General features: G+C 39.5%; 1 protein-coding gene across 2 annotated transcripts in view; it reads left to right on the top strand.

The window, feature by feature from the left end:
- Positions 1-15,268, top strand: part of LOC113154956 (retinoic acid receptor beta) — a 161,177-nt gene that overhangs the window by 75,067 nt on the left and 70,842 nt on the right. The window contains exon 1 of one of the 2 annotated variants that reach the window (XM_026349403.1): positions 13,186-13,810. The exons of the other annotated variant lie outside the window; for it this stretch is intronic. Coding sequence (XP_026205188.1) covers positions 13,588-13,810 — 223 coding nt within the window. The 5' untranslated portion in view covers positions 13,186-13,587. Of the gene's footprint in view, positions 1-13,185; positions 13,811-15,268 lie in introns of those variants that run through there. 2 annotated transcript variants of the gene reach the window in all.

The raw sequence follows: 15,268 nt of genomic DNA, 5'->3' as shown, positions 1-15,268 counted from the left end.
ACATATCCCCATAAAACTATTAAAACTACTTTACATAGAGAACTTCTTCTTCTCTTTCGGCTTTTCCCATTAGGGGCCGCCACAGCGAATCATCCTTTTCCACCTAACTCTATCATGGGCATCTTCTACCCTCACACTAGCTCTGTTATAACATCCAAATATGCTCTTGCCCTCCTGCCTGGCAGCTCCATCTCCAACATCCTTCTACCAATATAATCACTATCCCTCCTCTGCACATGTCCAAACTATCTTACTCTGGCCTCTCTGACTTTGTTGCTAACGCAGGCAACGTGAGCCGTCCCTCTGATGTGCTTGTTCCTTATTCTGTCTAACCTTGTCACTCCTAAGGAGAACCTCAACATCTTCATCTCTGCTACCTCCATCTCAGCCTCTTGTCTCTTTCTCACTGCTGCCGTCTCTAACTCATAGAGCAGAGCTGGTCTCACCACTGTCTTGTACACCTTTCCTTTGAGTCTTACTGACACTCTCCTGTCACTTTCCTCCACCCGCTCCAACCCGCCTGGACTCGCCTCTTCACCTCTTTTCCACACTCTCCATCACACTGAACTGTTGACCCTAAGAACTTAAACTCCTGCACCTTCTTCACCTCAGCCCCCTGTAACCTTACGCTTCTACCTTGATCCCTCTCATTTAGACACATGTATTCTGTCTTACTACGACTGACCTTCATGCCTCTTCTTTCCAGAGCAAACCTCCACCTCTCTAGCTGTTCCTCTACCTGCTCTCCACTCTCACTGCAAATCTCAATGTCATCCGCAAACATCATTGTCCAGGGAGATTCCTGTCTGACCTCATCTGTCAGCCTGTCCATCAGCATAGCAACCAAGAAGGGACTCAAAGCTGATCCTTGGTGTAGTCCCACCTCCACCTTGAATTCCTCTGTCTGACCTACAGCACATCTCACCCCCGTCATACTTCTCTTATACATGTCCTGAACTATATATATACATGTTCTACTACTACATTCTCAAAGCAAAAATCAGTGGTGCTCTTATGGGGCATGAGACCATACTGCTGCTCACAAATCTCCACCTTCTTCCTAAGCCTGGCTTCCACTACTCTTTCCCCCAGCTTCATTGTGTGGCTCATCAACGTTATTCCTCTGTAGTTGCTGCAGTTCTGTGTGTCACCCTTGTTCTTAAAGATCGGAACCAGAACGCTTCTCCTCCATTCCTCAGGCATCTTCTCACACACTAGAATCCTACTGAACCAACTGGTTAGAAACTCCACTGCTGCCTCTCCTAAGCACTTCCACACCTCCACAGGTACGTCATCCGGACTAACAGCCTTTCCACTCTTCATCCTTTTCAGAGCCTTCCTAACCTCATCCTTTCCAATCTCTGCTACTTCCTGCTCCACAACATCCACATCTTCCTCCCTTCTTTCCCTGTCATTTTCCTCATTCATCAGCTCCTCAAAATACTCCTTCCATCTTTTCTGCACACTCTCCTGGGTTGTTAGCACCTTTCCATCTCTGTCCTTAATCACCCTTATCTGTTGCACATCCTTCCCATCTCTATCTCTCTGTCTGGCTAGCCTGTACGAGTCCTTCTCTCCTTCCTTTGTGTCTAACCTGTCATACAGCTCATCGTAAGCTTTCTGTTTGGCCTCTGCCACCTCCCTCTTCACTCTACGCTGCACTTCCTTGTCTACTTTCCTCAGTCCTTTCTACATCCCACCTCCTTCTAGCCAACCTCTTCCTCTGGATGCATTCCTGTACTTCCTCATTCCACCACCAAGTGTCTTTACCTTCTTTCCTCTTTCCAGATGACACACCTAGCACCTTCCTACCTGTTTCCCTGATAACTTCTGCTGTGGTTTCATCTGGAAGCTCATCCTGACCACCCAGAACCTGTCTCAACTTCTGCCTGAATTCCTCACAAGTTTCTTCATTCTTTAGCTTCCACCACTTGGTCTTCTTTTCTGTCTTCCCTCTCTTCTTCTTCCTGACCTCCAGAGTCATCTTACACACCACCATGCTGTGCTATCTGGCTACACTCTCTCCTACCACCACTTGCAGTCACTAACTTCTCTCAAATGACCTCGTCTACATAGGATGTAGTCCACCTGTGTACTCCTACCTCCATTCTTGTATGTCACTCTGTGTTCCTCTCTCTTCTGGAAGTAAGTGTTGACTACAGCCATTTCCATCCTCTTAGCAAAGTCCACCACCATCTGTCCTTCCAGATCCCTTTCCTTCACACCAAACCTGCCCATCACCTCCTCATCACCTCTGTTGCCCTCACCAACATGCCCATTAAAGTCTGCTCCCACAACAACTCTCTCTCCTCTGAGGATACTCTCTATGACCTCAAACTCCCTTCAGGATCACTCCTACCCCGTTTCTCTTCCTATCCACACCATGGTAGAACAGTTTGTATCCTCCTCCAATACTTCGTGCCTTGCTGCCCTTCCACCTTGTCTCCTGCACACACAGAACATCTACCTTCCTTCTCTCCATCATGTCTGCCAGCTCTCTGCCTTTCCCTGTCATTGTGCCAATGAGTTCCTATTCTCAAACCTGTGCTCCTGCCTTTTCCCTTCTCTCTATGACCACCCTCCCCTCTTTCTTCGACCAACAGTAGTCAAATTTCCACTGGCACCCTGTAGGTTAACGGCATTGGTGGCGGTCGTTGTTAACCTGGGCCTCGACCGATCCGTTATGAAAGTCTTATTGATGATTCGCATGGTTATTTTGGCAATTTTTACGCCGGATGCGTAATTAATATTTATATACCATTTATAACATTTGTATTTTTTTTTACTTAAGGAAGCTTCCATACAGAGAGAAAATTATGCAAATGTAAATGACAGCTGATATAGTCATGACACAGTCAGCATAGCTATCATAAATATGACAATTTGCTATTAACAATTAGCTTGATGCTAACCCTAAATAAGATTTACCATAAACTTGCTAAACAACATTAGCATCATGATCGCAGACTGTGCAATAACAATAATGTTTAATCAAATCCAATTAAATCTACCATTACAGAGAATGACCTCAGTTTGTATAAAAGGCTGAAGTAACAAGTCCTTTAAAACATTTGGTGCCTGTGGTGCTTCTGTGTTACACACTTCCCCATTCAGAAAGGTCTGCACTAGTAGAGGTACCCATCCAGCAAATGTGCTTAATCATCTCTATACTATGTGATATGTATATGATATATATGTTATATTTTAATACTGAAAAAAACATCCTGTAAGAAGCATTATTTTTTTTACAAAGCTTGCAAACATTTGCTAAACATGGGATATTACCATTGCATTGCTTTATGATTACAGAGTGTAATATGAGGCATACGAGGCAAAATCAAAGACATGATAATGGCAGCCCATGATTAAAAAGTTGAATCTAAAGTAAAGGAAGATATGATAAAAATTTAGAATTGTTCTTGCAATTAGGGTGATAGTCAGTACTAATGTAAACATACATGTATACTTCTATGAGTGAAAACATTGTTTCCTTAGTAAAAGGGTAAAAAATACATAACATAGGGAAGAGGTCTGGAGCAGCTCTAGCGCTGCACTCTATGTTTTTCAAATATGCTTCTGCCTAACACATTTTCCATGTGTCTGTGCTAATGACCTTCAGGTTGGCTAAATCTTGCATCAATTGTTGCACTGTTTTGAGGTATGCTGGGACAGGGAGAGATGAAAATATGTTTCCTGGACCACTATGGAATATACTGCTGCATGACACTAACTATTTTCTAAAGTAAAGTTTATTTGTTATTTGCTGATTAGTGATGTAAATGGTCTGCACTTATATAGTGCTTTTCTACCTAACTGGTACTCAAAGCGCTACACTGCATCTCATTCACCCATTGTGCACACAAGCACACACACACCGATGGCAGAGCTGCTATGCAGTGCACAGTATCTTGCCAGGAATTGAACCACCAATTCTATGGCTGGCAGACAACTGTTCTACGTATTGAGCCACAGCCACCCATAGACAGAACAACCTCAAAGCCTCAAAGCACCCCAAAGATGCATCTTTTTGTCATGCAGGGGGCCCTGCCCACCCTTGATCACTGTTAATACAGTAGATGAATGTTTGACAGTTTAAAATCCTGTTGATTCAGATTATGTTACAGGAACATAATTACTGTGTAAATGATGCCAAAAGTATAAGACCCCAATAGCATCCTGTTTAGTTGCAGAAGAAAATCGGTAGATTAAACAATAAATTATAGACATAGTGTCCACTATGTATTCAATTCAATTCAATTTTGTTTTATTTGTATAGCACCAATTTACAACAGACGTCATCTCAAGGCACTTAACAGTGCAAGGTATATATACATATTGATTTCATATTACAAAATATGGTTCTTTACAGGAACCCTAAACTTTGCCAATGGTATTTATGTGGTCCAGTTTTCTGTAGTCCACTGACTGACTGTTTGTGGCAGTAACCCAACATGATATGTTTGTGCCAGTGAAGAACTGAGCTCACATTCAACACTTTTTTCAAATTTTCACTCAAACGTTACTCAGTTGATTGCCACCGAAGATGTAGATCACCATAGTTTACACTAACAGATCTGACATTAACATCTACAGCTCAGAATCTGCGTTTGGTGAAGCTAAGTGAAGAGAAAAATGGGGCAAATGCAAATAAGCTGCTGACTCCCTGAGCACCTGAGAAAATAACAATACAAAAGAGGATTTACACTGTAAATGTTATTGGTATTGTTTGTTTTACCCACAGTTTTTTCTAAAGAAAAATATCAAATGATGATCTAGGATCCCCCTCTATGTATAGTGTATTTGTCCCTCAACCAATGTAACAGCAAAGTGTTAGTTATTAGTTGTTGTTTTTTTTTTTATAATAATATTTCACATGGTCATGGCCCAACAAGCCTGCATATACAAGACATTCAGACATGTTTTTTCATTTGTTTTAATTGTAGCAAGCTCCTAACAGTTTGTACTTTTCCAGTGTCTCACTGTATGTGAGTAATAATGAAATACTTGCAAAGTAAAACAGGTAAGTGAAGAATACTTTGTCTGTTTCAGTTTTCATTTTTAAATAGGAGCACTGACAGTAAAAATAATTACTGCAACAAATGTTCTTTATTTGTGAATTCAGTTTGTTCAGCTCAGTTTGTTGGAGTTGAAGCTAAATCCTCCCACACACACTCCATTTGACCTACACATTATAACTTTCCCCAGTATCTCAATGTCAGTACTTCCTGTTTTTGTATATCTGTCACATTATCTTTTCCTGATGAGAAAACGGGCCTTTTCTCACTTTTTGTGCAGGCACAGCATGTGCTCATTTCGCAAACTTTTGGGAGGCTGTTGTTTGTTGAAGTGAGGACATGCAGCCCTGCTGCAATAAATAGACTATATTTTGTGGAGAAAAACATCAGATGACGTGATGAGTGCGTTTGTTTGGTTTGTGATTTCCAGAATAAAGTGTTTGTTCACACTCTGCCTTTTTCTGGCTCACAGCTTTACTTAGTTGGTCTACAGAGGACGACCATCTCTTTTTATGAGGGATCCAGACTCATCCAGAATAAAAGGGCACTTCATGAAATGCTCTTTCTTCCTCTTTTAGGGTTTTGTGTAGCATGTTTATCTGATGTTCACGCTCCTGTCATAGTAATAATTTGTTAACACACTTCAACCTCACATAGTTGTTCGGGTCCATGAAACCGCAATGATCAAAAAGGGGAAGAATTCCATTGTATATTTTACATACAGTAATCTGAAGTGTTACATAACAGAACTGCTAACATAAGTTCATTTTATGTTGAAGTGCAATATAGTGCATTAAAGTGAGGCTGTAAAAATCCAGCAAGCTGGATACGTTCTACACAATAGACCTTTTTTAAAGCTTTTATAACTATGTGTTTCATTATTAATGAGACTAATTATTATAATGTAAATGTAATATAAAATATCCTAAATAAGAAGGTATTTAAGTCCATGAATGCTTCCCTACTGTTTAAATGTGACAAATTTATACTAATGATGCATACAGAAATGAAGCCTAATCTTCAGTGTCTGTGTATCATGTTGCCGCACAAAGGCAAAATGCCAGTGCATGCTTTGGCATGATACACAACCCTAGTGGAAAATATATTTGCTTCTGCCATGCAGCTTCAATTAAATTACCAATAGGCTAACTGCAAGTGTAACTAAATATAGCTGTTTAAACAGGGTGTGACCCACCAATGAATTTTGAGCACCAAATTTATTCCTACTCATAAATATGCTCTGAAATACAGGTTTCTAGTGGAGAAGAGGGGCAAATGCAAAAAGTGTACCTGAAGCTGCAGATTAGGTGGTTGACTCAGTACAGAGTGGAAATAGCACTCGCTGCATGTGTGTCGTCCTCAAAGCTGTCAAGCTTTACCCGGCCTTATTAAATGATCAGCTACGCTGTGTATTGTCACAGCCTGGTGAGTTTTGGCAGCGGTGGCCATGAGCACTGATGCCAAAAAGCGGCTTATCTTGATGGATGGGTTCATTATCACCTTCTAATTACAGGTGGATTTTCAGGTGTATTCATTACCTGTGCTGACTGGGGTTGTGTATATGTGTGTATCCAGGGCTTACTGTTACACCAGCTGAACTGCAGGGGGTCAGCTGGTGTGTGTCTGTGAGGGGTTGGGGGGGTCCAAGGGTTTCTGTTTCAGCTCTGCTGTAGGCTGTCTGCAATATTCATGAGCTCTGCGGGGATCAGTGTGCTGTGCTCAGGCCAGCTCTGCCTCTTGAACCTCCTTCTTTACTCCATCTAACTATATCACTAGTCTAAGGCTGTATTCACACACACACTCTACGTTAAAGCAACAAATGCAGCGGGCCTATCTGGATGATTTTGTTCTGCCCTGCAAAAAAGTTTAACTAAATCTAAATTCTACATGATGCTGCAGCATTTTGGCCTTCAGTTTTCCCTCTAATATGAATAAATGGATTCAGATTTGGTTTTCATAAAACCATGGCAACTAATACAAAAAATGAGCATTAATTTAAAGCAGAGCACTTTAATTCAGTACTGTTTTGTAGCACTTTTGGCAGAAATTACAGCTTCAAACTCTCATGCGGAAAGTTTCTCACACCTGAATTTGGGAAGTTTAACCTATTTATCCTGACAGATCGTCTCCAGCTCGAACAGATTAGATAGAACATGTCTGGCAACTGTCATGTTTAAGTCTTTCCACAGATCTGTGGGGTCTGTTTCATTGTGGGAATTGGCTGGGCCATTCAAGGACAGTAAGTGACTTGATCAGCTATATACATCAGACTTTTGTTACTTAGCTGTACTTTGCATTTAGCACTAAGTTGCAAATATTAGCATGCTATAATGCTAAAGTGAGACATTGAACAAGGGAAACATTTTCCATGTTAGTGGTTTGCGCAGCTTTACAGAGCTACAAGTGCCCCTCCCTTGCAACAATATAGATTTGCCCCTGATTATCCATATGTGTGGCAATTATGGGACAAGGGAAGAATGGCAGTTAAAACTAGCAAAATCTCTATGGTGAGTAGGATTGGATGGACAACAAAACATAGGAAATCAGAGGCAACAATTCAAACCATGTCAAATCAGATTTTTAATAAATCCATTCGTTTTTGTGGCTCACCACAATCATGGAGTTTGTGTAAATAAAACTAACCTAACACCACGCTTATTACTGCTACCATGACAACAAAGACCTGTCACTGCGTATGACAACAGTCTATTGCAAAATCGTGATGTGATTTCTGATAAAGTTTGAGTAAATCTTTTTTAACTACAACAAAATAAAAAACTATAGTGAGTCACCGCTTACATGACCAGTTAACAGTGTCAGTGTTTGTGCAATGTACCACTATAATTGTACCTGGTTAATCAAAACACAGTGTAAGTTATTTTAATTGAGCCTGTTATTAGCAATTGTCAGTCCTCTGCATCATTCCTCTGTTATGGCTGCTAATTCAAGTTAATATTTTATAAGACTAATTGATAGTGAGAAAACTTTTTTGTAACTGTGTTGCTCAGCTGTGTACAGTTATGCTGATAGAGCAAACAACAGAGCATGGCATTCTTTAGGTTAGTTTAGAACTTGAACATCAGCAGTTGTTTGTTTACAGTTTCAATAGGTATCAACAGCAGATGCACAACTAAGCAAGAGGAAAAATATCTGAAAGTGTTTAATCAAAACACAGTGTAAGTTCCCTATAAGTTTCTCCCTAATTCCCCATCTTATTTCCCCGAACCTACATGTTTGTCTGTTAATGTCCAGTATATCTGAATGTACCAGCACATGCTGTACTGTATATATAGGGGAAGAATTCCATTGTATATTTTACATACAATAATCTGAAGTGTTACATAACAGAACTGCTAACATAAGTTAATTTTATGTGACTCACAAAACATTATAAACTATACTAGTTTCACAAGACCCTCACAAAATTAAAGACAAATAATAATATAGTTATATAATTTTTTCTTTTGTAATTTTTTTATACATGTAGATATTTTCTCTGCAACAGAGCAGTTTGGAAACATTTTGAACAGTTGTTGTCCTGTGGTGGACTGAAACAGTTGCCACACTAACAAAATGGAATGCGAAGAAGTGCAGAACAAAACCAGTGTCTCTTGTTTGGACTGCCAGGACTGGTGGGGTGAGGGGACTGGAGAAAAAAGGGAAAAAAGTATTTTTAACCTCAATGAATATCTCAGGATTGCAGGTTAGTAAGAGGCCACAGTTCACCTTAGGCTTATGGTGAACTAAACTGACCCCAGTTATAACCTTGTCAGTGGTGAACCTTTACTAAAAATTTCAGCTAATATAATTTCCATGAGTTTATTAAAGACGTGCATTTTTGACAGTTATGTGTGACTCCTTAAATACTGAAGTCAAAGCGATGTGGTTGTTAGACGGATCCATAAGGTAGAATTGGTGCAGGTTTTATACACTGGCTGCTAAAAGGCTTTAATTCTTTCATTACACTGATGGGAAACATGGGGCAGATTATTTTTCAGCTTAAGGATTTTTTTGTAAGAGACAAATTTAAGCAAAATGTTAATCTATTAATAAATTCACTCAGCAATGTTTCTGATCTTTTAACTTAACTGGACACAGGCATGATAAACAAGAAATATGACATTCAACCTGTAGTGGTCCTCATAAGTCATTATGTGAAATCACTTAAGCATATAATACATTGTGTATTGTGATTACTATACTCCAGGGCATGATATAATAAACATAATGTGCACAGCATGTAGGTGGCTGAATGTTTAATGGAGCAGCTGGGCAGTTAATGACATCACAGGGTCATTTATGCAATTTTATGATAATTATATTCAAATAAACTTAGTTATTACTTGTGTGATTGTAACCAATCACGTTTCCTCCATAAAACCTGATCACACTAAACCAAGTAGGTTTTGCACTGGAGTTGTTAAAAGTACAACAGAGTTTGTTTTTACTAGATAAAAAAAACGTAACTTATGTCAAATCTTAAGATTTAATCTAGAAGAGACAGGAAGTTAATAGCTGTGACTATAGCCCTGCCACTTAAAAATTACATTCCTAAACTCCAAATGTGATAAAGTTTCTGTAGGTGACATAATTGTAGATTGTCTCCAAAGGCAACAAAAAGCACTTTGATTAAGGTTGTGAAAGATCGTCGATTTGTTTAATGGTAAATTAAGTAATACCATAATCTTCCTCCCACCTTAATCAAGTGGTGAGTGTTAATAATATTAATAATAATAATAATAATAATAATGCTGCTGTAGCAACAGAAAGTGGACTGTACTCCAAGGTGAAATATTTTGGTACCAAAAATGGCTGGCAACATTTAACTAATATTTTAATATCAATTTCTCCAACATTTACACAAATGAACATATTGTCATTATATTAAGAGAAAATCTAATCTTGGTGCAATTATGTCCCTTGCAGGCTGGAAAGAACTAAACTGTAACTGTACGTTCCCCAAGCCTTTACAGCAATCAATTTAAACTTAACAAGCAATTAAAAGTTGGTATTTCCACTTAGGACCTGTTGTACACATGCGTGTCACATTTTAGGTTTTTGTGTGTGCAAGCAGACCGCAACTGTTACACAGCCTTTAACAAATAAGCGTGTAAGGAGAAGAGCATTACAAGTTTTTAATGCAAAATGTTTTGAATGTGTTATAATTTGTTGTTGTAGGCATATGATGTCTTCCTGAAACTGTTTGTGAAAAGATGATCCTTAGTTTTTATACTTCAGGTTCCAATAAGCCCAAATAGCAAAGAGAAATAAAAAATGCATATCAAATTGGAGCTCGAGTCTTAAGAGGATATATATGACAATATATATACTGCTGCTCAAAAGTTTGGGATCACTCGCAAATTTCCTTGTTTTCCAAATAAAAACATACTTTCATGCAATTCACAAACAATTTTATTTTAATTTTTGCACAAGAGCCTGTTATTAGCAATTGTCAGTCCTCTGCATCATTCCTCTGTTATGGCTGCTAATTCAAGTTAATATTTTATAAGACTAATTGATAGTGAGAAAACTTTTTTGTAACTGTGTTGCTCAGCTGTGTACAGTTATGCTGATAGAGCAAACAACAGAGCATGGCATTCTTTAGGTTAGTTTAGAACTTGAACATCAGCAGTTGTTTGTTTACAGTTTCAATAGGTATCAACAGCAGATGCACAACTAAGCAAGAGGAAAAATATCTGAAAGTGTGTAGTTTAAGGCAAAGACACCTTACAGGTTCTCAACTGGCAACTGCACTAAATAGAACACATCAAACACCAGTGTCAGGATCACACTAAAGAGGAGACTTCAGAATGCTGGACTTTATGGCAGAATTGCAAAGAAAAGGCTGTATCTCAGACTGGCCAATATAAAGAAAAGACTGAGATGGGCAAAAGAGCACAGACATTAAACACTGGAAGACTGTAAGAAGGTGTTGAGGTCTTCGGATCAAACAGAGGAACATAGTGAGACGCAGAACAAATGAAAAGATGCTAGAGTAGTGCTTAATACCTTTAGTCAAGGATGGTGGAGGCAGCATGATGGTCTGGTGGTGCTTTGGAGGTGGTAAAATAGGAGATTTGTACAGGACGGTAGGGACCTTGAGAAAAGAAAGCTATGAAAATGACAACTAGAATGCCTGAGGTCTACCAGGCTGTAATTACTGCAAAATGTAGTTTTGTGTTTGTTTTTTTGGAGAAGGAAAAACATCATCAATCATTTCCATCAAAACCATTATTTCTAACTCTGACAATGTCATCATGTCTTACTATGTTAGTCTTACTTTTCTTCTTACCAATTATATTTTGAATAAAAACAAAACAAGACAAAGGTAACATCTTTGCTCATGTTTGGAATACACACAAAAGGAGAAGAAACACACCTAGCTATGTAAGATGTCACCAGTCCAGCAAGGTTACTATAATCATGATATGAATGTAGCCAGAACCATAGCTATGACTGAGCTCACGCCCTTGGTAGTTTGGGGAGGTGTGGCCATTGAAAGAAAAGCCTAGGTCAGTTATTTGATAAAACTGTGTAAATATTATGTGAGTATAAACTAATATAAACCATAATTTTCAAATGTAATTTATCATCCATTTATCAATCATCCTCACTACTTCATCTCATCTGCTAAAGGATTGTTGGAGTGCTGGATCCTATCCCAGCTGTTATTTGACAAGAGGTGGGGTACAATTAATCTAACTGCATGTTTTTGGAGGTAAATGGTAAATGGTCTGCACTTATATAGTGCTTTTCTACCTAGCTGGTACTCAAAGCGCTTTACACTGTGTCTCATTCACCCATTCGCACACACAAGCACACACACACTCACACACCGATGGCAGAGCTGCTATGCAGCTATGCAGGTCTTTGTCTTTGGGAAGAAGGAATGTCATTTTTACAGCATTAAATTGTTAATCAACAGTCTTACATGCTTATTTTTTTTTATATTATTATTATTATTATTATTATTCGTCCTATTGTTATTATTACTATTATTATGCTTTATTTCAGACACACAAGCAAGTGCTGCTTGTGAATGAGCTTGAGTGTCAATACAATACAACAAGATCAATAGGTTTTCATATGATTATACAATTAGAAAATGTTTGCAGTTTACTAATTTTCTGTATAAATTAGTTATTATGAAATGTGATCTGATCTTCACCAAAGTCACAAATATCAACAAACATAGCATTTTTAAGCTGATAAAAGACAAATAGTTACGATCTCTCCTGTGTTTATTAAACACAAGTTTGATCCAAAGTTCTTCCTGGACCTTGTGCAAGTCTAATGCAGCTACTGAAAGAGATTGCTCGAAGTTGTTTAACCAGTTAAAACACTGTTTCACTGATCACTCTGTATATTTAATGTGTGTGTGTTCAATTAAGGACATGAAAGATCACGACTGTGTTTTTGACTTTGGTGAAAATCAGATCAATCATCATTTCATAGGCAGTTTATGCAGATAATCAGGAAACTGCAAACAGTGCATTTACTTTTCTTGGGACAGTAAATCATGGCAAAAACACATTTTTAAAGAGTTCTTTAACATATTAATATTACACGAATTTACATAAAGGTGTAATTATGTCATACTCGAGTTTAGCTCTTCAAACACCTCTTTATTACTAATTTTTAACTTTTAAAAAGATCAAAAGGTAAACAGGAAACCTCAGAAATGTCAAAATAAAGTTCTCAGGCGGAGCTACAAAAACAAATATCAGTCAGATTACAGACTTATTTATTCTTCACTCTATGTAAAATATTGCTGTTTAATAACTAAATAAATCAGCAGTGCTGATGTAGTTGTGCTCATTTATCTCTTTCGAGTGGAATGGGACATTTTCCTTTCACTGTGCAGAAAAACATAACACCCATCAGAGCGCAGAACACTCCTTCAGCTTGAGATAAAAAAGGTCTCGTTTTTAAAAAAAAATTGGGGACCGCCGTATACTTCGTGTTTCCCCAAGAGAGAAAGAAAGAGAAAAGGCATCTTCACAATTTTTCTCCCTGCTTTTCTCGCCGCCTTGTTCCACGCTCCGGAGCTGCAGTGATGTCAGCCGCCTGGGTCATTTGAAGGTCAGCAGCCTCGAAAGGGTTCATACAAAGTTCACTCGCATATATTAGGCAATTCAATCTTTCACTCTCTGTGGCAAAAGTAGTTGGAAATGAGCTGCACGGGAGGGGAAGAAAAACCTATTCGTCAACTGAGAGCAGAACGTGTGCTTTTAAACGCCGCTCGTGTTATCTTTTTGATATTAGGAAAGAAAGATCGTCCAGTTCGGGAGCTGCTCTCCCTGCTGTCGGTAACCGGGACGCTGGGATTCGCTGGAAGAGTCGGTGGCTGCGCGCTGAGCGGACACGATGCCAACAGAAAAAAAAACAGAAATGGCAAATGAGCATTCGGAAGAAGCCCTGGAGCATTGAAATAATTCATGATTCCAGTGATTCTGGTGCGGGACGAAGAAGGAGCGCAATCCGCCGTGTCAAGAAGAAGAAGTAGAAACAAAAGGAGTGGAAGGAGAGGAGGGGGAGAAGGAGGAGGGGGGCAGCGGAGTTTGATGGAGTTATGTGCGCTTATGCCGGCGATTTTTGTCCACAACGCTCGCGACTAGTTGGACGACGCGCCGTCATCATGTTTGACTGCATGGACGTGCTCGCCGTGAGTCCCGGGCAGATGCTGGATTTCTACACGTCCAGCCCGTCGTCCTGCATGCTGCAGGAGAAGGCACTGAAAGCCTGCATCAGCGGACTGGCGCACAGAGAGTGGCAGCACCGGCGGAGCGCACACTGTAGGTTCAACTTCTCCTCATCATGTGTTGTTGTTATTGTCGATGTCGCTGGGAGGGGAGGGGGGCTTGAGCTCGACACGGCGGTGGTGCACCATTCAAAGCAAGTTGCCATGAAAAAGGCCTGTAGGTGTGATTAATATTAGTATTATTGCGGAATTGGTGAACATAATGAGAAATGCAATGAGAAATTAAATTCAGCAGGGAATAGAAAAGTTTGGAGGGACTCTTTGAAACAGGAAGCTTCAGAAAAAAAATGTTAGTATCATTAATAAATACATCAATATTTAATGGAGCAGCTAAGCTGTTAAAATGTTGCCTATATTCATCATGCTTCTCTTATTATTTCTTAAGTGTGCTAAACTCTCCAGAAAACTCTCCACTCTCCCCAACGTCACATTTCACTCCCGCTGTGCGCCCACATAAATCCTCAGCGGTGGAAGCGCCTCGCCTCGGATCAGTTCGGTTCAGACAGCGGCAGGCTGGAGGAATGCGCAGAGTAAACACAGGCGGCGTTTTCCACACCTCCTCCCCGGGCCGCACATGACAGGAGGGGCGGCTGACGAGCAGCGACCTGCGCTCTCTGACACTCATTTAGATGAATGACTTCTCAAGGAGATTAGCGGGGCTGCTATCGCAGCATGTCGACCTCCTGTGTTTTGAATTGGCTGATAGATGGACTGCTGCTATTTTTTTGAGAGGGAGTGGATGCTTTAAGAGCAGCCGTGTTCTTTCAGCCTTTATTACAACTGATTTATCCTGTTGTAAATTTAAAAAATAAAATAAAAAAGAAAGAAACAGGAGGAAGAATTATTGAATTGAAAGTGAAGATGATGCAATGGAAGGCATCAGATCAGGTTGAAATAATTAGTTTAATAGTAGTAGTTTAATAATAGAGCACAACTAAATGCAGGGTGGATGTGCCAGCTTCAGCACCATTCACCTCCAAATGAATTGTGAAATATATATGGTCACCATCAGGTGTGGATCATTTTAATCCACTAACCATGAACTCATGAGGCGCTGTCACTGTTTGTTTTCCACCGTCCCCTGCTGCTCTGTGATTTATCCTCAACAGAAAATGAGCAGCCTCCAGGTCTCATTCCTCAGGAAGTGTGTGCTCACAAGGCCCACAGTGTCCAAAGCAGATCTGTTACATCAGGAGGAAGGGAAAGTGCATAAGTCTCAGCTGGTGACCTTTAAATTGACCCCTCTGACAGCAGACTCTGCTCTGCTGCAGGTCACAGTTTGAAGAAGAGCACTTTAGACATACAAATTAATGGGCAATATTTCCAAAATAAATAGTTTTGCTTCTTATTTTAAAAAACAGTTCCCAGAGTGCGAGGCAGCACTTTTTAAGTATTAGTTTTATTCACTATTGTGAGACAGAAAAATAGAATATGTAGTATTTTCACTTGAAAACTAAATTCAGTGAAGTGATTCAGATTTTTTCTTTTGCTG

This window comes from Anabas testudineus, chromosome 11 (assembly GCF_900324465.2).
Source record: "Anabas testudineus chromosome 11, fAnaTes1.2, whole genome shotgun sequence".
Classification (NCBI taxonomy): Eukaryota; Metazoa; Chordata; class Actinopteri; order Anabantiformes; family Anabantidae; genus Anabas; species Anabas testudineus.
Note: the sequence above shows the minus strand (reverse complement) of the source record. Positions and strands in the feature narration are given on the sequence as shown.